Here is a 24874-nt window from a genome sequence, read left to right on the forward strand (position 1 = left end):
GGGAAAGAGTAGGACCAGTCAAGGACAGGGATGGGAAGTTGTGTGTAGAGTCTGAAGAGATAGGCGAGATACTAAATGAATATTTTTCGTCAGTATTCACTCAGGAAAAAGATAATGTTGTGGAGGAGAATGCTGAGCTCCAGGTAAATAGATTAGATGGCATTGAGGTACGTAGGGAAGAGATGTTGGCAATTCTGGACAGGCTGAAAATAGATAAGTCCCCGGGACCTGATGGGATTTATCCTAGGATTCTCTGGGAGGCCAGGGAAAAGATTGCTGGACCATTGGCTTTGATTTTTATGTCATCATTGGCTACAGGAATAGTGCCAGAGGACTGGAGGATAGCAAATGTGGTCCCTTTGTTCAAAAAGGGGAGCAGAGACAACCCCGGCAACTATAGACCGATGAGCCTCACGTCTGTAGTGGGTAAAGTCTTGGAGGGGATTATAAGAGACAAGATTTATAATCATCTAGATAGGAATAATATGATCAGGGATAGTCAGCATGGCTTTGTGAAGGGTAGGTCATGCCTCACAAACCTTATCGAGTTCTTTGAGAAAGTGACTGAACTGGTAGACGAGGGTAGAGCAGTTGATGTGGTGTATATGAATTTCAGCAAAGCGTTTGATAAGGTTCCCCACGGTAGGATATTGCAGAAAATACGGAGGCTGGGGATTGAGGGTGATTTAGAGATGTGGATCAGAAATTGGCTAGCTGAAAGAAGACAGAGGGTGGTGGTTGATGGGAAATGTTCAGAATGGAGTTCAGTCACAAGTGGAGTACCACAAGGATCTGTTCTGGGGCCGTTGCTGTTTGTCATTTTTATCAATGACCAAGAGGAAGGCGCAGAAGGGTGGGTGAGTAAATTTGCAGACGATACTAAAGTCGGTGGTGTTGTCGATAGTGTGGAAGGAAGTAGCAGGTTACAGAGGGATATAGATAAGCTGCAGAGCTGGGCTGAGAGGTGGCAAATGGAGTTTAATGTAGAGAAGTGTGAGGTGATTCACTTTGGAAGGAATAACAGGAATGTGGAATATTTGGCTAATGGAAAAGTTCTTGAAAGTGTGGATGAGCAGAGGGATCTAGGTGTCCATGTACATAGATCCCTGAAAGTTGCCACCCAGGTTGATAGGGTGGTGAAGAAGGCCTATGGAGCGTTGGCCTTTATTGGTAGAGGGATTGAGTTCCGGAGTCAGGAGGTCATGTTGCAGCTGTACAGAACTCTGGTACGGCCGCATTTGGAGTATTGCGTACAGTTCTGGTCACCGCATTATAGGAAGGACGTGGAGGCTTTGGAGCGGGTGCAGAGGAGATTTACCAGGATGTTGCCTGGTATGGAGGGAAAATCTTATGAGGAAAGGCTGATGGACTCGAGGTTGTTTTCATTGGAGAGAAGAAGGTTAAGAGGAGACTTAAAGAGGCATACAAAATGATTAGGGGGTTGGATAGGGTGGACAGTGAGAGCCTTCTCCCGCGGATGGAAATGGCTGGCACGAGGGGACATATCTTTAAACTGAGGGGTAATAGATATAGGTCAGAGGTGGGTTCTTTACGCAAAGAGTAGTGAGGCCGTGGAATGCCCTACCTGCTACAGTAGTGAACTCGCCAACATTGAGGGCATTTAAAAGTTTATTGGATAAACATATGGAGGATAATGGTATAGTGTAGGTTAGATGGCTTTTGTTTCGGTGCAACATCGTGGGCCGAAGGGCCTGTACTGCGCTGTATTGTTCTATGTTCTATGTTCTCTGTTCTAAATCCTGGAATGTTTAGCTGCCAATCCTGCCCTTCCCTCAACCAGGTCTCTGTAATGGCAACAACATCATAGTTCCAAGTACTAACCCAAGCTCTAAGTTCATCTGCCTTACCCGTAATACTTCTTGCATTAAAACATATGCACTTCAGGCCACCAGACCCGCTGTGTTCAGCAACTTCTCCCTGTCTGCTCTGCCTCAGAGCCACACTGTCCCTATTCCCTAGTTCTCCCTCAATGCTCTCACCTTCTGACCTATTGCTCCCGTGCCCACCCCCCTGCCATACTAGTTTAAACCCTCCCGTGTGACACTAGCAAACCTCGCGGCCAGGATATTTATGCCTCTCCAGTTTAGACGCAACCCGTCCTTCTTATACAGGTCACACCTGCCCCGGAAGAGCTCCCAGTGGTCCAGATAACGGAAACCCTCCCTCCTACACCAGCTGTTTAGCCACGTGTTTAGCTGCTCTATCTTCCTATTTCTAGCCTCACTGGCACGTGGCAAAGGGAGTAATCCCGAGATTACAACCCTAGAGGTCCTGTCTTTTAACTTTCTGCCTAGCTCCCTGAACTCCTGCTGTAGGACCTCATGCTCCTTCCTGCCTATGTCGTTAGTACCAATATGTACAACGACCTCTGCCTGTTTGCCCTCCCCCTTCAGGATGCCCTCTACCCGTTCGGAGACATCCTGGACCCTGGCACCAGGGAGGCAACATACCATCCTGGAGTCTCTTTCACGTCCACAGAAGCACCTATCTGTGCCCCTGACTATAGAGTCCCCTATTACTATTACTCTTCTGCGCTTTGACCCTCCCTTCTGAACATCAGAGCCAGCCGTGGTGCCACTGCTCTGGCTGCTGCTGTTTTCCCCTGATAGGCTATCCCCCCCCGACAGTATCCAAAGGGGTATACCTGTTCGAGAGGGGGACAACCACAGGGGATTCCTGCACTGACTGCCTGCCCTTTCTGCTGGTCACCCATTTCTCTGCCTGCACCTTGGGTGTGACCACATTTACATAACTGCGATCTATGACGCTTTCCGCCACCTGCATGCTCCTAAGTGCATCCAATTGCTGCTCCAACCGAACCAGTCTGTGAGGAGCTCCAGTTGGGTGCACTTTCTGCAGATGAAGCCATCCGGGACGCTGGAAGCCTCCCGGACCTGCCACATCTCACAGTCAGAGCACTGCACCCCTCTAACTGACATTGCGTCAATTCATTAAAATTAAAATTAAAATTTCAAATAAATATTTTTACAAAAATTTCAAAGTTACTGTTAACTATCTGTTTCCTAGCACTAGATTTCTAATAGAAATGCAAAAGCTAAATATAGTACTCTCCGATCTCTGGCTTAGATATCCCTCTAAATTATAATTAAGTAATTATGTTTAATTAGTTACCAATGCTTAATTTTTTAAAATTAGTGTAGATTCCCAACCAGCCACTCAGGCCACAGCTTTTCTGTGATGTCACTTCAGTTTCCCCCCGACACACACAATTTGAAAATGGTATAAAAGTAAAAATGAGTAAAAATCACTTACTGACCTTCTTACCCTCTGAGTGTCTGAGATGTTCTCAGGTTCTCTCCCTGACAGAGACTGCTCCTCCTCCTCCGAACGGCTCCCGAAACTAGGCCGCGATCTTTTAAAATCTCCGCTCCGACTCGCAGCTCCCGCGCTTTTTAAATCTCCCGCGCTGTTTTCACTGTCACGGCTCACTCAGCTCCCGCGCTGTTTTCACCGTCCCTGCTCACTCAGATCCCGCGCTGTTTTCAAAGTCCCGGCTCACTCAGCTCTCGCGCTGTTTTCACTGTCCCGGCTCATAGAACATAGAACATAGAACAATACAGCGCAGTACAGGCCCTTCGGCCCACGATGTTGCACCGAAACAAAAGCCATCTAACCTACACTATGCTCACTCAGCTCCCGCGCTGTTTTCAGAGTCCCGGCTCACTCAGCTCCCGCGCTGTTTTCAAAGTCCCACATAGATAGGATGCAAGCTGGGCTGAGAAGTGGCAGATGGAGTTTAACCCTGAAAAGTGTGAGGTTGTCCATTTTGGAAGGACAAATATGATTGCGGAATACAGGGTTAATGGTAGAGTTCTTGGCAATGTGGAGGAGCAGAGAGATCTTGGGGTCTATGTTCATACATCTTTGAAAGTTGCCACTCAAGTGGATAGAGCTGTGAAGAAGGCCTATGGTGTGCTAACGTTCATTAACAGAGGGATTGAATTTAAGAGATGATGCAGCTGTACAAAACTTTGGTAAGGCTACATTTGGAGTACTGTGTACAGTTCTGGTCGCCTCATTTTAGGAAGGATGTGGAAGCTTTGGAAAAGGTGCAAAGGAGATTTACCAGGATGTTGCCTGGAATGGAGAGTAGGCCTTACGAGGAAAGGTTGAGGGTGCTAGGCCTTTTCTCATTAGAACGGAGAAGGATGAGGGGCGACTTGATGGAGGTTTATAAGATGATCTGGGGAATAGATAGCGTAGACAGTCAGAGACTTTTTCCCCGGGTGGAACAAACCATTACAAGGGGACATAAATTTAAGGTGAATGGTGGAAGATATACGGGGGATGTCAGAGGTAGGTTCTTTACCCAGAGAGTAGTGGGGGCATGGAATGCACTGCCTATGGAAGTAGTTGAGTCGGAAACATTAGAGAACTTCAAGCAGCTATTGGATAGGTACATGATTATGGTAGAATGATATAGTGTAGATTAATTTGTTCTTAAGGGCAGCACGGTAGCATTGTGGACAGCACAATTGCTTCACAGCTTCAGGGTCGCAGGTTCGATTCCGGCTTGGGTCACTGTCTGTGCGGAGTCTGCACATCCTCCCCGTGTCTGTGTGGGTTTCCTCCGGGTGCTCCGGTTTCCTCCCACAGTCCAAAGATGTGCAGGTTAGGTGGATTGGCCATGATAAATTGCCCTTAGTGTCCAAAATTGTCCTCAGTGTTGGGTGGAGGTGTTGACCTTGGGTAGGGTGCTCTTTCCAAGAGCTGGTGCAGACTCAATGGGCCGAATGGCCTCCTTCTGCACTGTAAATTCTATGATAATCTATGATTAATCTAGGACAAAGGTTCAGCACAACATCGTGGGCCGAAGGGTCTGTTCTGTGCTGTATTTTTCTATGTTCTATGTTCTAATTCCCGCTCGCTACAACACTTAGAAATCTTTCCGGAGAAATATCATAGAATTATCTGTCTGCTGATATTATAATTTTAAGGTTAAAATTTCTGCAGTGAGTAACTCACCACCTGACTCCTCAAAACCTGCCCACCCTCTCTACAAGGCACATATCAGGAGTGAAATGGAATAATCTCCACTTGCCTAGTGAATGTGGCTCCATCAACACTGCAAAAGCTCAGTATCACCCAGGAGAAGGCAGCCCACTTGGTTAACACCCCATCCACCACCTTCATTCCCTCCACCACCGACGCATTTGGCCCAAGTGTTTGAAAATAGGATAGAATGGTTAGGTTGTTGTGTTTGACAGCCGTGGATGCGATGGAGCGAAGGGCCTTTTCTGTGCTGCTTGATTCTGTGCCTCTATGACTCTCTAATAGCAGCAGTAAGTACCATCTACAAGATGCGCTGCAGCAAATCACCAAGGCTCCTTAGGCAGTACCTTCCAAACATAGAACATACAGTGCAGAAGGAGGCCATTCGGCCCATCGAGTCTGCACCGACTCACTTAAACCCTCACTGCCTCCCTATCCCCGTAACCCAATAACCCCTCCTAACCTTTTTGGTCACTAAGGGCAATTTATCATGGCCAATCCACCTAACCTGCACGTCTTTGGACTGTAGGAGCAAATCGGAGCACCCGGAGGAAACCCACGCAGACACTGGGAGAGCGTGCACATTCCGCACATGACCCAGCAGGGAATCGAACCTGGGACCCTGGCGCTGTGAAGCCACAGTGCTATCCACTTGTGCTACCGTGCTGCCCGAATGACTTCTATGACAAACCTATGACTTCTGCCATCTAGAAGGACAAGGGCGTAGATACCTGGGAGCTACACCACCTGGAGGTTCCCCTCCAAGCTACTCACCATCCTGACTTATCGCCATTCCTTCATTGTAGCTAGGCCAAAATCCTAGAACTCTCTCCCTAACAGCACTGTGGGTGTACCTACACCAAATGGACTGTGGTGATTCAAGAAGGCAACTCACCACCACCTTCTCAAGGGCAACTAGGGATAGGGAATAAATCCTGGCTTAGCCAGCAACATCTATTTTCCAGAAATTAATTAAACAAAATGAAATAGGCCCCCACCTCCCAGAGGGCAAAGCCCTCAATGCCATATTTTTGAAAATGGAGTTTATGAGAAAATATGCTCCATGATGGGAAACCGTGTCATACTGAGCAAACTCCAACGTCTTTCTGTGATCAGCTGAGCAGGACACTGCGCAAGGTCCACTCTCTGAATGAGTGACTCCCACCTGGATTTGACAGAACAGAATGAACACATTACACAGTGACCTGACTATCATTTTAAGATAAAGGACAGGAAGAGTGGCAACTGGTCAGGCAGAATGAGAGAGTGACTGGAATATTTTTATCCACTTGTCATCCAATTCAGGGTATTCTTATTTCATGGAGCAAAGGATTCCTTGTTAAAGGAGTACAAGGACATGATGTAGTCGGTTTGTTACGCGAAGCAATTGCTAAACGAGAGGTGAGTTGAACTCAGAATTAAATCTCTGTGAAATCTATTTGCTGATGAGTTATGGGGGCATGATCGAGAAAGCAGGGGTAGGAGATTATTCTGGAACCAGTTTTATCTTAACCAAGGCAGCAAAGAGTAAAATCAGTTACGAAGGAATGAAGTCAAAACTTTACTGAACATTCTGGATATTGAAACAGAACCAATAAAAAACGGTCAGACTGACGGGCACCAGTCAGAAAGATTTTTCCACTCCCAAAACACTCACACTGCCCAACCCCCCACACTGCCCAAACCACCCCACTGCCCAACACCCCCACTGCCCAACCGACCCCCGCCCAACCCCCCACTGCCCAAAGCCCCCACTGTCCAAACCCCCCACTGCCCAAACCCCTCCCACAGCCCAACCCCTCACTGCCCAACCCCCCCACTGCCCAAACCCCTCCCACTGCCCAAACCCCTCCCACTGCCCAAACCACCCCACTGCCCAACCCCCCCACTGTCCAACCTCCCCCACTGTCCAACCTCCCCCACTGCCCAACCCTCCCCACTGCCCAACCCTCCCCACTGCCCAAATCCCCCCCACTGCCCAAACCCCCCACTGCCCAAACCCCCCACTGCCCAAAACCCCCCACTGCCCAAACCCCTCACTGCCCAAGACGCCCACCCACTTCCCAAACCCCGGCCACTGCCCAAATCCCTCCCACTGCCCAACACTTCCCACTGCCCAAAACCCTCCCACTGCCCAATGCCCCCACTGCCCAAACTTCCCCACTGCCCAAACCCATCCCACTGCCGAAACCCCTTTCCACTGCCCAACCCCCCCACTGCCCAAACCACCCCACTGCGCAACACCCCCACTGCCCAGCTGACCATTGCCCAACCCCCCACTGCCCAAACACCCCACTGCCGAAACCCTCTAACTGCCCAAACCCCTCCAACTGCCCAAACCCCCCACTGCCCAAACCCCCCACTGCCCAAACCCCACCCACTGCCCAAACCCCTCCCACTGCCCAACCCCTCCCACTGCCCAACCCCCCCCACAGCCCAACCCCCCCACAGCCCAAACCCCCCACAGCCCAACCCCCCCACTGCCCAAACCCCTCCCACTGCCCAAACCCCTCCCACTGCACAAGCAACCCCACTGCCCAAGCACCCCACTGCTCAAACCTACCCACTGCCCAAACCACACCCACTGCCCAAACCCCTCCCACTGCCCAAACCCCTCCCACTGCCCAAACCCCGCCCACTGCCCAAACCCCGCCCACTGCCCAAACCCCGCCCACTGCACAAACTCGTCCCACTGCCCAAACCCCTCCCACTGCACAAACCTCTCCCACTGCCCAACACCCACACCCCACTGCCCAAACCCCTCCCACTGCCCAAACCCCTCCCATGGCCAAACACCCCTCCCACTGCCCAAAGCCCCCCACTGTAAACACCCCCTCCGACTGCCCAAAACCCCCCACTGCCCAAACCCCTCACTGCCCAAGACGCCCACCCACTTCCCAAACCCCGGCCACTGCCCAAATCCCTCCCACTGCCCAAAGCTCTCCCACTGCCCAAACCTCTACCATTGCCCAAACCTCTCCCACTGCCCAAACCCATCCCACTGCCCAATCTCCTCCCACAAACCAAACCCCTTCCACTGCCCACAGCCCTCCCATTGCCCAAACCCTCATCACTGCCCAAACCCCTCCCACTGCCCAAACCCCTCCCACTGCCCAAACCACTCCTACTGCCCAAACCACTCCCATTGCCCAAACCCTCATCACTGCCCAAACCCCTCCCACTGCCCAAACCCCTCCCACTGCCCAAACCCCTCCCACTGCCCAAACCCCTCCCACTGCCCAAACCACTCCTACTGCCCAAACCACTCCTACTGCCCAAACCACTCCCATTGCCCAAACGCCTCCTACTTCCCAAACGCCTCCCACTTTCCAAACCCCACCCACTACCCAAACCCCTCCCACTGCCCAAACCCCTCCCACTGCACAAACCTCTCCCACTGCCCAACATCCACACCCCACCTCCCAAACCCCTACCACTGCCCAAACCCCTCCCACTGACCAAAACCCCCAACTGAAAACACCCCCTCCGACTGCCCAAACCCCCCCACTGCCCAAATCCCCCCACTGCCCAAACCCCCCACTGCCCAAGACGCCCACCCACTGCCCAAACCCCAGCCACTGCCCAAACCCCTCCCACTGCCCAAACCTCTCCCACTGCCCAAACCCCTCCCACTGCCAACAGCCCGCCCACTGCCCAAACCCCTCCCACTGACCAAACCCCTCGCACTGCCCAAACCCCTCGCACTGCCCAAACCACTCGCACTGCCCAAACCCCTCCCACTGCCCAAACCCCTCCCACTGCCTAAACCCCTCCCACTGCCCAACCCCTCTCACTGCCCAAACCTCCCCACTGCCCAAACCCCCTCCACTGCCCAACGCCCCCGCTCCCAAACCCCCCCACTGCCCAAGCCCCCCACTGCCCAAACCCCCCATTGCCCAAACCCCCGACAGCCCCAACCCTTCCCACTGCCCAAAACCCTCCCACTGCCCAAAACCCTCCTACTGCCCAAACCCCTCCCACTGCCCAAACCCCCCAAAGCCCAAACTCCTCACACATCCCAACCCCCCAATGCCCAACCCCCCAATGCCCAACCGCCCACTGCCCAAAACCCTCCCACTGCCCAAACCGCTCCCACTGCCCAAACTACCCCACTGCCCAAACCCCCCACTGTCCAACACCCCTGCCCAACCCCTCTCACTGCCCAAACCTCCCCACTGCCCAAACCCCTCGCACTGCCCAAACCCCTCCCACTGCCCAAACCCCTCCCACTGCCCAAACCCCTCCACTCCCCAACCCCCACATTGCCCAAAACCCTCCTACTGCCTAAACCTCTCCCACTGCCCAAACACCTACCACTGCCCAAAGCCTCCTACTGCCAAACCCCTCCCACTGCCAAACCCCTCCCACTGACAACACCCCCTCCAACAGCCCAAACCTTCCCACTGCCCAAACCCCTCCCACTGCCAAACCCCTCCCACTGCCAAACCCCTCCCACTGCCAAACCCCTCCCACTGCCCAAACCCCTCCCACCGCCCAAACCCCTCCCACTGCCCAACCCCTCTCACTGCCCAAACCTCCCATTGCCCAAAGCCCCTCCACTGCCCAATACCCCACTCCCAACCCCCCCCTCTGCCCAAACCCCCGACTGCCCGAACCCTTCCCACAGCCGAAACCCCTCCAACTGCCCAAACCCCTCCTACTGCCCAAACCCCTCCTACTGCCCAAACTCCTCCCACTGCCCAAACCCCCCACTGCCCAAACCCCTCCCACTGCCCAACCCCCCCCCACTGCCCAACCCCCCCACTGCCCAACCCCCCCACTGCCCAAACCCCTCCAAATGCCCAAACCCCTCCAAATGCCCAAACCCCTCCCACTGCCCAAACCCCTCCCAGTGCCCAAACCCCTCCCACTGCCCAAACCCCTCCCACTGCCCAACCCCCCACTGCCCAACCCCTCTCACTGCCCAAACCTCCCCACTGCCCAAACAACTCCCACTGCCCAAACTCCTCCCACTGCCCAAACTCCTCCCACTGCCCAAACCCCTCCCACAGCCCAATCCCCCCACTGCCCAACTCCCCACTGCCCAACTCCTCTCACAGCCCAAACCCCTCCCACTGCCCAAACCCCTCCACTCCCCAACCCCCACATTGCCCAAACCCCTCCCACTGCCCAAACCCCTCCCACTGCCCAAACCCCTCCCACTGCCCAAACCCCTCCCACTGCCCAAACCCCTCCCACTGCCCAAACCCTTCCCACTGCCCAAACCCCTCCCACTGCCCAAACCACCCCACTGCCCAAACCCCCCACTGTCCAACACCCCCCTGCCCAACCCCTCTCACTGCCCAAACCTCCCCACTGCCCAAACAACTCCCAATGCCCAAACCCCTCCCACTGCCCAAACCCCTCCCACAGCCCAATCCCCCCACTGCCCAACTCCCCACTGCCCAACCCCTCTCACAGCCCAAACCCCTCCCACTGCCCAAACCCCTCCACTCCCCAACCCCCACATTGCCCAAACCCCTCCCACTGCCCAAGCCTCTCCCACTGCCCAAACCCCTCCCACTGCAAAAACACCTCCGACTGCCCAAACCCCTCCCACTGACAACACCCCCTCCAACAGCCCAAACCTTCCCACTGCCCAAACCCCTCCCACTGCTCAAAGCCGTCCCACTGCCCAAACCACTCCGACTGCCAACACATCCACCCACCCGCTGCCTAACCCCCCACTGCCGAAACCCCACCCATTGCCCAAACCCCTCCCACTGCCCAAACCCCTCCCACTGCCCAAACCCCTCCCACTGCCCAAACCCCTCCCACTGCCCAAACCCATCCCACTGCCCAAACCCCTCCCACTGTTCAAACCCCTCCCACTGCCCAAACCCCTCCCACTGCTCAAACCCCTCCCACTGCTCAAACCACTCCCATTGTCCAAACCCCTCCCACTGCTCAAACCCCTCCCATTGCCCAAACCCCTCCCACTGCCCAAACCCCTCCCACTGCCCAAAACCCCCAGCTGTCCGAAACACCTCACACTGCCCAAATCCCTCCCACTGCTCAAACGCCTCCCGATGCCCAAACCGCTCCCACTGCCAACACGCCTTCCCACTGCTCAAACCCCTCCCATTGCCCAAACCCCTCCCACTGCCCAAACCCCTCCCACTGCCCAAAACCCCCAGCTGTCCGAAACACCTCACACTGCTCAAATCCCTCCCGCTGCCCAAACCCCTCCCCCTGCCCAAACCCCTCCGTCTGCCCAACCCCTTCCCACTGCCAACACAACCTCCCACTGTCCAAACCCCTGCCACTGTCCAAACCCCTGCCACTGCCCAAACCCCCCCCACTGACCAAACCCCCCCACTGCCAACCCCCCACTGCCAAAAACCCTCCCACTGCCCAACCTCCTCCCCCTGCCCAAACCCCCAACTGTCCAAATTCCTCCTGCTGCCCAACCACCTCCCACTGCCCAAACACCTCCCATTGCCCAGACCCCTCCCAAAGCCCAAAACCCTCCCACTGCCCAACCCCATCACAATGTCCACAGCCCTTCCACTGCCCAAACCCCTCCCACTGATTTAAAACCCTCCCACTGCTCATACCCATCCGACTGCCCAAACCCATCCCACTCCACAAAACCCTCCCACTGCCCAAACCCTTCCCACTGACAACACCCCCTCCAACAGCCCAAACCCCTCCCACTGCCCAAACCCCTCCCACTGCTCAAAGCCCTCCCACTGCCCACAGCCCTCCCACTGCCCACAGCCCTCCCACTGCCCAAACCCCTCCCACTGCCCAAACCCTCCTACTGCCAAACCCCTCCCACTGCTCAAACCCCTCCCACTGCCCAAACCCCTCCCACTGCCCAAACCACCCCACTGCCCAAACCCCCCACTGTCCAACCCCCCCTGCCCAACCCCTCTCACTGCCCAAACCCCTCCCACTGCCCAAACCCCTCCCACTGCCCAAATCCCTCCCACTGCCCAAACCCCCCCCACTGCCCAAACCCCCCCCACTGCCCAACTCCCCACTGCCCAACTCCCCACTGCCCAACTCCCCACTGCCCAACTCCCCACTGCCCAACTCCCCACTGCCCAACTCCCCACTGCCCAACTCCCCACTGCCCAACCCCTCTCACAGCCCAAACCCCTCTCACTGCCCAAACCCCTCCCACTCCCCAACCCCCACATTGCCCAAACCACTCCCACTGCCCAAGCCTCTCCCACTGCCCAAACCCCTCCCACTGCAAAAACACCTCCGACTGCCCAAACCCCTCCCACTGCAAAAACCCCTCCGACTGCCCAAACCCCTCCCACTGACAACACCCCCTCCAACAGCCCAAACCTTCCCACTGCCCAAACCTTCCCACTGCCCAAACCCCTCCCACTGCTCAAAGCCATCCCACTGCCCAAACCACTCCGACTGCCTACACATCCACCCACCCGCTGCCTAACCCCCCACTGCCCAAACCCCACCCACTGCACAAACCCCTCCCACTGCCCAAACCCCTCCCACTGCCCAAACCCATCCCACTGCCCAAACCCCTCCCACTGCTCAAACCTCTCCCACTGCTCAAAACCCTCCCACTGCCCAAACCCCTCCCACTGCCCAAACCCCACCCACTGCTCAAACCCCTCCCACTGCTCAAACCCCTCCCACTGCTCAAACCCCTCCCACTGCTCAAACCCCTCCCACTGCTCAAACCACTCCCATTGCCCAAACCCCTCCCACTGCTCAAACCCCTCCCATTACCCAAACCCCTCCCACTGCCCAAACCCCTCCCACTGCCCAAAACCCCCAGCTGTCCGAAACACCTCCCACTGCCCAACTCCCCACTGCCGAACCCCTCTCACAGCCCAAACCCCTCCCACTGCCCAAACCCCTCCCACTCCCCAACCCCCAGATTGCCCAAACCACTCCCACTGCCCAAGCCTCTCCCACTGCAAAAACCCCTCCGACTGCCCAAACCCCTCCCACTGACAACACCCCCTCCAACAGCCCAAACCTTCCCACTGCCCAAACCTTCCCACTGCCCAAACCCCTCCCACTGCTCAAAGCCATCCCACTGCCCAAACCACTCCGACTGCCTACACATCCACCCACCCGCTGCCTAACCCCCCACTGCCCAAACCCCACCCACTGCACAAACCCCTCCCACTGCCCAAACCCCTCCCACTGCCCAAACCCCTCCCACTGCCCAAACCCCTCCCACTGCTCAAACCCCTCCCACTGCTCAAACCCCTCCCACTGCCCAAACCCCTCCCACTGCCCAAACCCCTCCCACTGCTCAAACCCCTCCCACTGCTCAAACCCCTCCCACTGCTCAAACCCCTCCCACTGCTCAAACCACTCCCATTGCTCAAACCCCTCCCACTGCTCAAACCCCTCCCATTACCCAAACCCCTCCCACTGCCCAAACCCCTCCCACTGCCCAAAACCCCCAGCTGTCCGAAACACCTCCCACTGCCCAAATCCCTCCCACTGCTCAAACGCCTCCCGATGCCCAAACCGCTCCCACTGCCAACACGCCCTTCCAATGCCCAAACCCCTCCCCCTGCCCAAACCCCTCCCCCTGCCCAAACCCCTCCGTCTGCCCAACCCCTTCCCACTGCCAACACACCCTCCCACTGCCCAAACCCCTGCCACTGTCCAAACCCCTGCCACTGCCGAAACCCCCCCCACTGACCAAACCCCCCCCACTGCCAACCCCCCACTGCCAAAAACCCTCCCACTGCCCAAAACCCCTCCCACTGCCCAAACCACCCCACTGCCCAAACCCCCCACTGTCCAACCCCCCCTGCCCAACCCCTCTCACTGCCCAAACCTCCCCACTGCCCAAACAACTCCCAATGCCCAAACCCCTCCCACTGCCCAAACCCCTCCCACAGCCCAATCCCCCCACTGCCCAACTCCCCACTGCCCAACCCCTCTCACAGCCCAAACCCCTCCCACTGCCCAAACCCCTCCACTCCCCAACCCCCACATTGCCCAAGCCTCTCCCACTGCCCAAGCCTCTCCCACTGCCCAAACCCCTCCCACTGCAAAAACACCTCCGACTGCCCAAACCCCTCCCACTGACAACACCCCCTCCAACAGCCCAAACCTTCCCACTGCCCAAACCACTCCCACTGCTCAAAGCCGTCCCACTGCCCAAACCCCTCCCACTGCAAAAACACCTCCGACTGCCCAAACCCCTCCCACTGACAACACCCCCTCCAACAGCCCAAACCTTCCCACTGCCCAAACCACTCCCACTGCTCAAAGCCGTCCCACTGCCCAAACCACTCCGACTGCCAAGACATCCACCCACCCGCTGCCTAACCCTCCACTGCCCAAACCCCACCCACTGCCCAAACCCCACCCACTGCCCAAACCCCTCCCACTGCCCAAACCCCTCCCACTGCCCAAACCCCTCCCACTGCCCAAACCCCTCCCACTGCCCAAACCCCTCCCACTGCCCAAACCCCTCCCACTGCCCAAGCCCATCCCACTGCCCAAATCCCTCCCACTGCTCAAACCCCTCCCACTGCTCAAACCCCTCCCACTTCCCAAACCCCTCCCACTTCCCAAACGCCTCCCACTGCCCAAACCCCTCCCACTGCCCAAACCCCTCCCACTGCCCAAACCCCTCCCACTGCCCAAACCCCTCCCACTGCTCAAACCCCTCCCACTGCTCAAACCCCTCCCACTGCTCAAACCCCTCCCATTGCCCAAACCCCTCCCACTGCCCAAACACCTCGCATTGCCCAGACCCCTCCCAAAGCCCAACACCCTCCCACTGCCCAACACCCTCCCACTGCCCAACCCCATCACAATGTCCACAGCCCTTCCACTGCCCAAACCCCTCCCACTGCTTTAAAACCCTCCCACTGCTCATACCCCTCCGACTGCCCAAACCCATCCCACTCCACAAAACCATCCCACTGCCCAAACCCCTCCCACTGACAACACCCCCTCCAACAGCCCAAACCTTCCCACTGCCCAAACCCCTCCCACTCCTCAAAGCCCTCCCACTGCCCACAGCCCTCCCACTGCCCAAACCCCTCCCACTGCCCAAACCCTCCTACTGCCAAACCCCTCCCACTGCCCAAACCCCTCCCACTGCCCAAACCACCCCACTGCCCAAACCCCCCACTGTCCAACCCCCCCCTGCCCATCCCCTCTCACTGCCCAAACCTCCCCACTGCCCAAACAACTCCCACTGCCCAAACCCCTCCAACTGCCCAAACCCCTCCCACAGCCCAATCCCCCCACTGCCCAACTCCCCACTGCCCAACCCCTCTCACAGCCCAAACCCCTCCCACTGCCCAAACCCCTCCACTCCCCAACCCCCACATTGCCCAAGCCTCTCCCACTGCCCAAGCCTCTCCCACTGCCCAAACCCCTCCCACTGCAAAAACACCTCCGACTGCCCAAACCGCTCCCACTGACAACACCCCCTCCAACAGCCCAAACCTTCCCACTGCCCAAACCCCTCCCACTGCTCAAAGCCGTCCCACTGCCCAAACCACTCCGACTGCCAACACATCCACCCACCCGCTGCCTAACCCCCCACTGCCCAAACCCCACCCACTGCCCAAACCCCTCCCACTGCCCAAACCCCTCCCACTGCCCAAACCCCTCCCACTGCCCAAACCCCTCCCACTGCCCAAACCCCTCCCACTGCCCAAACCCCTCCCACTGCCCAAACCCATTCCACTGCCCAAACCCATCCCACTGCCCAAACCCATCCCACTGCCCAAACCCCTCCCACTGCCCAAACCCCTCCCACTGCTCAAACCCCTCCCACTGTTCAAACCGCTCCCACTGCTCAAACCACTCCCATTGCCCAAACCCCTCCCACTGCTCAAACCCCTCTGATTGCCCAAACCCCTCCCACTGCCCAAACCCCTCCCACTGCCCAAATCCCCCAGCTGTCCGAAACACCGCCCACTGCCCAAATCCCTCCCACTGCTCAAACGCCTCCCGATGCCCAAACCGCTCCCACTGCCAACACGCCCTCCCATTGCCCACATCACTCCCAATGCCCAAACCCCTCCCACTGCCCAAATCCCTCCCGCTGCCCAAACCCCTGCCACTGTCCAAACCCCTGCCACTTCCCAACCCCCTCCCCACTGACCAAACCTCCCCACTGCCAACCCCCCCACTGCCAAAAACCCTCCCACTGCCCAACCTCCTCCCCCTGCCCAAACCCCCAACTGTCCAAATTCCTCCTGCTGCCCAACCACCTCCCATTGCCCAAACACCTCCCATTGCCCAGACCCCTCCCAAAGCCCAACCCCATCACAATGTCCACAGCCCTTCCACTGCCCAAACCCCTCCCACTGCTTTAAAACCCTCCCACTGCTCATACCCCTCCGACTGCCCAAACCCATCCCACTCCACAAAACCCTCCCACTGCCCAAACCCCTCCCACTGACAACACCCCCTCCAACAGCCCAAACCTTCCCACTGCCCAAACCCCTCCCACTGCTCAAAGCCCTCCCACTGCCCACAGCCCTCCCACTGCCCAAACCCTCCCACTGCCCAAACCCTCCCACTGCCCAAACCCCTCCCACTGCCCAAACCCCTCCCACTGCCCAAACCCCTCCCACTGCCCAACCCCTCTCACTGCCCAAACCTCCCCACTGCCCAAACCGCCTCCACTGCCCAACGCCCCCACTCCCAAACCCACCCCACTGCTCAACCCCCCACTGCTCAACCCCCCACTGCCCAAACCCCCCACTGCCCAAACCCCCGACTGCACGAACCGTTCCCACAGCCCAAACCCCTCCCACTGCCCAAACCCCTCCTACTGCCCAAACACCTCCCACTGCCCAAACCCCCCACTGCCCAAACCCCCCACTGCCCAAACCCCCCACTGCCCAACCCCCCCACTGCCCAACCCCCCCACTGCCCAACCCCCCCACTGCCCAACCCCCCCACTGCCCAACCCCCCCACTGCCCAAACCCCTCCCACTGCCCAAAGCCCTCCCGCTGCCCAAACCCCTCCCACTGCCCAAACCCCTCCCACTGCCCAAACCCTTCCCACTGCCCAAACCCTTCCCACTGCCCAAACCCTTCCCACTGCCCAAACCCCTCCCACTGCCCAAACCACCCCACTGCCCAAACCCCCCACTGCCCAAACCCCCCACTGTCCAAACCCCCCCTGCGCAACCCATCTCACTGCCCAAACCCCTCCCACTGCCCAAACAACTCCCACTGCCCAAACCCCTCCCATGCTCAAACCCCTCCCACAGGCCAATCCCCCCACTGCCCAAACCCCTCCACTCCCCAACCACCACATTGCCCAAACCCCTCACACTGCCCAAACCCCTCCCACTACCCAAAGCCTTCCCACTGCCCAAACCCCTCCCACTGCCCAAACCACCCCACTGTCCAAACCCCTCCCACTGCCCAAACCCCTCCCTCAGCCCAACTCCCCCACTCCCCAACCCCCACATTGCCCAAACCCCTCCCACTGCCCAAGCCACTCCCACTGCCCAAACCCCTCCCACTGCCCAAAGACCCTCCCACTGCAAAAACACCTCCGACTGCCCAAACCCCTCCCACTGACAACACCCCCTCCAACAGCCCAAACCTTCCACTGCCCAAACCCCTCCCACTGCTCAAAGCCCTCCCACTGCTCAAACCCCTCCCACTCTCAAACCCCTCCCACTCTCAAAACCCTCCCACTGCCAAACCCCTCCCACTGCTCAAACCCCTCCCACTGCTCAAACCACTCCCATTTCCCAAACCCCTCCCACTGCTCAAACCCCTCCCATTGCCCAAACCCCTCCCATTGCCCAAACCCCTCCCACTGCCCAAACCCCTCCCACTGCCCAAAACCCCCAGCTGTCCGAAACCCCTCCCATTGCCCAACCCCTCCCACTGCTCAAACCCCTCCCGATGCCCAAACCGCTCCCACTGCCAACACGCCCTCCCACTGCCCACACCACTCCCACTGCCCACACCACTCCCACTGCCCAAACCCCTCCCTCTGCTCAAACCCCTCCCGCTGCCCAAACCCCTCCCTCTGCCCAAACCCCTCCGTCTGCCCAACCCCTTCCCACTGCCAACACAACCTCTCACTGCCCAAACCCCTGCCACTGTCCAAACCCCTGCCACTGCCCAAACCCCCCCACTGCCCAAACCCCCCACCCACCGCCAACCCCCCGCCAAAAACCCTCCCATTGCCCAGACCCCTCCCACAGCCCAACACCCTCCCACTGCCCAACCCAATCACAATGTCCACAGCCCTTCCACTGCCCAAACACCTCCCACTGCCCAAACACCTCCCATTGCCCAGACCCCTCCCACAGCCCAACACCCTCCCACTGCCCAACCCCATCACAATGTCCACAGCCCTTCCACTGCCCAAACCCCTCCCACTGCTTTAAAACACTTCCACTGCTCAAACCCCTCCGACTGCCCAAACCCATCCCACTGCCCAAACCCCTCCCACTGCCCAAACCCCTCCCACTGCCCAAACCCTCCCACTGCCCAACCCCATCACAATGTCCACAGCCCTTCCACTGCCCAAACCCCTCCCACTGCTTTAAAACCCTCCCACTGCCCAAACCCCTCCCACTGCCCAAACCCTCCCACAGCCCAACCGTCTCACTGCCCAAACCCCTCCCACAGCCCAAATCCCTCCCACAGCCCAAATCCCTCCCAATGCCCAAACCCCTCACACTGTCCAAACCCCCAACTGTCCAAATCCCTCTCACTGCCCAACTCGTCCCACTGCCCGACCCCACCCACGGCCCAAATCCCCCTGTTCAAGCCCCTCCCACATCTCAAAGCCTCTTACTTCCCAACCCCCCCACTCCCCAACCATTCCCACTGCCCAAACCGTTCCCACTGCCCTAACCCGTCCCACTGCCCCAAACCCTTTTACTGCCCAAACACTTCTCACTGCCCAAAACCCTCCTACTGCCCAAACACTTCCCACTACCCGAACCCCTCCCACTGCCAACACCCCTAACCCGCTGCCCAATTCGCTCCCACAGCCCAAACAACTTTCCACTGCCCAAACCTCGCCCAATGCCCAAACCTCTCCCATTGCCCAGACTCCTCCCACAGCCCAACACTCTCCCACTTCCCAACGCCATCACAATATCCAACCCCGACACTGCCCAAACCCCTCCCGCTGCCCAAACCTCCAACTGTCCAATCCCCTCCCACTGCCCAGCCCCTCACACTGCCCAAACCCCTCCCACTGCCCAAACCCCTCCCACTGCCCAAACCCTTCCCACTGTCCAAAACCCTCCCATTGCCCAATCCCCTCCCACTGCTCAAACCCCTCCAGCTGACAAACCCCTCCCGCTGCCAACACCCCCATGCCACTGCCCAAAGTGCTCCCACTGCCCAAACCCCTCCCACTGTCCAACCCCCTCCCACTGCCCGAACCCCTCCCACTGCCCAAACCCCTCCCACTGCCCAAACCCCCAACTGTCCAAATCCCTCCCACTGCCCAACCACTCACACTGTCCAAACCCCTCCCACTGCCCAACCCCATCACACTGCCCAACCCCGACACAGCCCAAATCACTCCTGCTGCCCAACCACCTCCCACTGCCCAAACACCTCCCATTGCCCAAACCCCTCCAACTGCGCAACCACCTCCCACTGCCCAAACCCCTCCCACTGTGCAAATCCCTCCCACTGCCCAACTGCTCCCATTGCCCAAACCCCTGCCACTGCCCAAATCCTTCCCATTGCACAAGTCCTTCCCACTGCACAGACCCCTCCCACTGCCCAAACCACTCCCACTGCCCAAACCCCTCCCATAGCCCAAACCCCTCCCACAGCCAAACCCCTCCCACTGCCCAACGCCTTCCCACTGCACAAATCCCTCCCACTGCCCAAACCACCTCCCACTTCCAAAACACCTCCCACTGCCCAACCCCCTCCGACTGCCTAACCCCATCACACTGCCCAACCCCAAAACTGCCCAAACCCCTCCCGCTGCCCAACCCCTCCCACAGACCAAGACCCTCCCACTGCCCAACTCCCTCCCACTGCCAAAACCCCTCCTACTTCCCAACCCCCTCCAACTGCCCAAACCCCTCCCACTGCCCAACTGCTCCCATTGCCGAAATCCCTCCCACTGCCCAAACCCTTCCCACTGCACAGAACCCTCCCACTGCCCAGAACCCTCCCACTGCCCAGAACCTGCCCACAGCCGAAAATCCTCCCACAGCCCAAACCCCTCCCACTGCCCACACCCCTCCCACTGCTCAACACACTCCCACTTCTGAAACCCCTCACACTAGTCAAACCACTCCCACTGCTCAAATCCCTCCCACTGCCAACACCCCCACCCCACTGCCCAAACTCCTCCCACAGCCAAAACAACTCCCACTGCCCAAACCCCTCCCACTGCCCAAACGCCTCCCACTGTTATAAAACCCTCCCAGGGCACAGACCCCTCACAGTGACCACACGCCTCCCATTGCCCAATCACCTTCCACTGCCGAAACCCCTCCCACGGCCCAAACCCCTCCCACTGCCCAAAACCCTCCCACAGCCCAAAACACTCCCACAGCCCAACACCATCCCACAGCCCAACACCATCCACTGCCCAACCCCCTCCCACTGCCTTAACCCCTCCCACTGCCCAAACCTCTCCCACTGCCCAACCCTCTCCCACTTCCCAACCTCCTACCACTGCCCTAACACCACCCACTGCCCAACCCACTCCCACTGCCCAAACCCCTCCCACTGCCCAAACCTCTCCCACTTCCAAACCCCCTCCCACTATCCAAACCCCTCCCACTGCCCAAAACACTCCCAATGCACAAACACCACCCACTGCCCAAACCACTCTCACAGCACAACCCGCTCCTACTGCCCTAACATCACCCACTGCCCAATCCACTCCCACTGCCCAAACCCCAACCACTGCCCAACCCCCTCGTACTGTCCAAACCCCTCCCGCTGCCCAACCCCCTCCTACTGCCCTAACACCACCCACTGCCCAACTACCTCCCACAGCCCAAACCTCTCCCACTGCCCAAACCTCTCCCACTGCCCAAACTTCTCCTACTTCCCAACCCCCTCCAACTGCCCAAACCCCTCCCACTGCCCAACTGCTCCCATTGCCCAAACCCCTCCCACTGCCCAAACCCCTCCCACTGCACAGAGCCCTCCCACTGCCCAGAACCTGCCCACAGCCCAAACCCCTCCCACAGCCCAAAACACTCCCACAGCCCAAACCCTTCCCACTGCCCAAACCTCTCCCACAGCCCAAACACCTCCCACTGCTCATTCCCCTCCCACTGCCAACACACCCACGCCATTGCCCAAAATACTCCCACTGCCCATACCCCTCCCACTGCCCATACCCCTCCCACTGCCCATACCCCTCCCACTGCCCATACCCCTCCCACTGCCCATACCCTTCCCACTTCCCAAACCCCTCCCACTGCCCAAACCCCTCCCACTACTTTAAAACCCTCCCATTGCACAGACCCCTCACACTGTCCACACGCCTCCCACTCTCCACACCCCTCCTACCGCCGACATAACCACCCACTGCCCGAACCCCTCCCACTGCCCAAACCCCTCCCACTGCCCAAACCCCCAACTGTCCAAATCCCTCCCACTGCCCAACCACTCACACTGTCCAAACCCCTCCCACTGCCCAACCCCATCACACTGCCCAACCCCGACACAGCCCAAATCACTCCCGCTGCCCAACCACCTCCCACTGCCCAAACACCTCCCATTGCCCAAACCCCTCCAACTGCGCAACCACCTCCCACTGCCCAAACCCCTCCCACTGTGCAAATCCCTCCCACTGCCCAACTGCTCCCATTGCCCAAACCCCTGCCACTGCCCAAATCCTTCCCATTGCACAAGTCCTTCCCACTGCACAGACCCCTCCCACTGCCCAGAACCTGCCCACAGCCCAAAACTCTCCCACAGCCCAAACCCCTCCCACAGCCCAAACCCCTCCCACAGCCCAAACCCCTCAAACTGCCCAAACCACTCCCACTGTCCAAACCCCTCCCATAGCCCAAACCCCTCCCACAGCCAAACCCCTCCCACTGCCCAACGCCTTCCCACTGCACAAATCCCTCCCACTGCCCAAACCACCTCCCACTTCCAAAACACCTCCCACTGCCCAACCCCCTCCGACTGCCTAACCCCATCACACTGCCCAACCCCAAAACTGCCCAAACCCCTCCCGCTGCCCAACCCCTCCCACAGACCAAGACCCTCCCACTGCCCAACTCCCTCCCACTGCCAAAACCCCTCCTACTTCCCAACCCCCTCCAACTGCCCAAACCCCTCCCACTGCCCAACTGCTCCCATTGCCGAAATCCCTCCCACTGCCCAAACCCTTCCCACTGCACAGAACCCTCCCACTGCCCAGAACCCTCCCACTGCCCAGAACCTGCCCACAGCCGAAAATCCTCCCACAGCCCAAACCCCTCCCACTGCCCACACCCCTCCCACTGCTCAACACACTCCCACTTCTGAAACCCCTCACACTAGTCAAACCACTCCCACTTCTCAAATCCCTCCCACTGCCAACACCCCCACCCCACTGCCCAAACTCCTCCCACAGCCAAAACAACTCCCACTGCCCAAACCCCTCCTACTGCCCAAACCCCTCCCACTGCCCAAACGCCTCCCACTGTTATAAAACCCTCCCAGGGCACAGACCCCTCACAGTGACCACACGCCTCAGTGACCACACGCCTCCCATTGCCCAATCACCTTCCACTGCCGAAACACCTCCCACGGCCCAAACCCCTCCCACTGCCCAAAACCCTCCCACAGCCCAAAACACTCCCACAGCCCAACACCATCCCACAGCCCAACACCATCCACTGCCCAACCCCCTCCCACTGCCTTAACCCCTCCCACTGCCCAAACCTCTCCCACTGCCCAACCCTCTCCCACTTCCCAACCTCCTACCACTGCCCTAACACCACCCACTGCCCAACCCACTCCCACTGCCCAAACCCCTCCCACTGCCCAAACCTCTCCCACTTCCAAACCCCCTCCCACTATCCAAACCCCTCCCACTGCCCAAAACACTCCCAATGCACAAACACCACCCACTGCCCAAACCACTCTCACAGCACAACCCGCTCCTACTGCCCTAACATCACCCACTGCCCAATCCACTCCCACTGCCCAAACCCCAACCACTGCCCAACCCCCTCGTACTGTCCAAACCCCTCCCGCTGCCCAACCCCCTCCTACTGCCCTAACACCACCCACTGCCCAACTACCTCCCACAGCCCAAACCTCTCCCACTGCCCAAACCTCTCCCACTGCCCAAACTTCTCCTACTTCCCAACCCCCTCCAACTGCCCAAACCCCTCCCACTGCCCAACTGCTCCCATTGCCCAAACCCCTCCCACTGCCCAAACCCCTCCCACTGCACAGAGCCCTCCCACTGCCCAGAACCTGCCCACAGCCCAAACCCCTCCCACAGCCCAAAACACTCCCACAGCCCAAACCCTTCCCACTGCCCAAACCTCTCCCACAGCCCAAACACCTCCCACTGCTCATTCCCCTCCCACTGCCAACACACCCACGCCATTGTCCAAAACACTCCCACTGCCCATACCCCTCCCACTGCCCATACCCCTCCCACTGCCCATACCCCTCCCACTGCCCATACCCCTCCCACTGCCCATACCCTTCCCACTTCCCAAACCCCTCCCACTGCCCAAACCCCTCCCACTACTTTAAAACCCTCCCATTGCACAGACCCCTCACACTGTCCACACGCCTCCCACTCTCCACACCCCTCCTACCGCCGACATAACCACCCACTGCCCAAAACCCCTCCCACTGCCCAACCCCCTCCCACTGGCCAAACCTCGACCCTGCACAATCGTCTCGCACTGCCCAAACCCCTCCCACTGCCCAAACCCCTCCCACTGCCCAAACCTCTTCCACCGCCCAACGCCTCCCACAGCCAAAACCCCTCCCACTGCCAAAACCCCTCCCACTGCCAAAACCCCTCCCACTGCCAAAACCCCTCCCACTGCACAACCCCCTCCCACTGACCAAACTTCGACCCTGCAGAATCGTCTCGCACTGCCCATACCCCGCCCACTGCCCAAACCCCTCCCACTGCCCAAACCCCTCCCATTGCCAAAACCCATCACGCTGCCCAAACTCCTCCCACTGCCCAAACCCCTGCCGCTGCCCAACATCCCCCCGCCACTGCCCGAACCTCTCCCAATGCCCAAAACACTCCCAAAGCATAAACACCACCCACTGCCCAACCCCCTCCCACTGCCCAAACCCCTACCACTGCCCAAACCCCTCCCACAGCCCAACCCCCTCACACTGCCCAACCCCTGCCGCTGCCCAACACCCTCCCACTGCCCAGAACCCTCCCACTGCCCAAAACACTCTCAAAGCATAAACACCTCCTACTGCCCAAACCCCTCCCACTGCCCAAACCCATCACGCTGCCCAAACTCCTCCCACTGCCCAAACCCCTGCCGCTGCCCAACACCCCCCCCACGGCCCGAACCTCTCCCAATGCCCAAATTCCCCCATGCCCAAACCCACCCACTGCCCAAACACCCTCCCACTGCCCAAACCACTCCCACTGCCCAAAACACCCCCAAAGCATAAACACCACCCACTGCCCAACCCCATCCCACTGCCCAACCCCCTCCCACTGCCCATCCTCTCCCACTGCCCATCCTCTCCCACTGCCCAAACCTCTCCCACTTCCCAACACCCTCCCACTGCCCTAACACCACCCACTGCCCAACCCCCTCCCGTTGCCCTATCCACTCCCACTGCCCAAACCTCTCCCACTGCCCAAACCTCTCCCACTGCCCAAACCTCTCCCACTTCCAAACCCCCTCCCGTTGCCCAAACCCCTCCCACTACCCAAACCCTTTCCACTGCACACACC

The 24874-nt window shown here is 58.7% G+C and overlaps 1 protein-coding gene across 2 annotated transcripts in view; it reads left to right on the forward strand.

Annotated features, from left to right (window-relative positions):
- Nucleotides 1–24874, forward strand: part of LOC140392956 (hexokinase-1-like) — a 1204152-nt gene that overhangs the window by 406053 nt on the left and 773225 nt on the right. For both annotated transcript variants that reach the window (XM_072478765.1, XM_072478766.1), the window contains exon 5: nt 6340–6435. In XM_072478765.1, the coding sequence (XP_072334866.1) occupies nt 6340–6435 (96 nt within the window). The remainder of the gene's footprint in view (nt 1–6339; nt 6436–24874) is intronic.

The sequence above is a fragment of the Scyliorhinus torazame genome, chromosome 16 (assembly GCF_047496885.1).
Source record: "Scyliorhinus torazame isolate Kashiwa2021f chromosome 16, sScyTor2.1, whole genome shotgun sequence".
Lineage (NCBI taxonomy): Eukaryota > Metazoa > Chordata > Chondrichthyes > Carcharhiniformes > Scyliorhinidae > Scyliorhinus > Scyliorhinus torazame.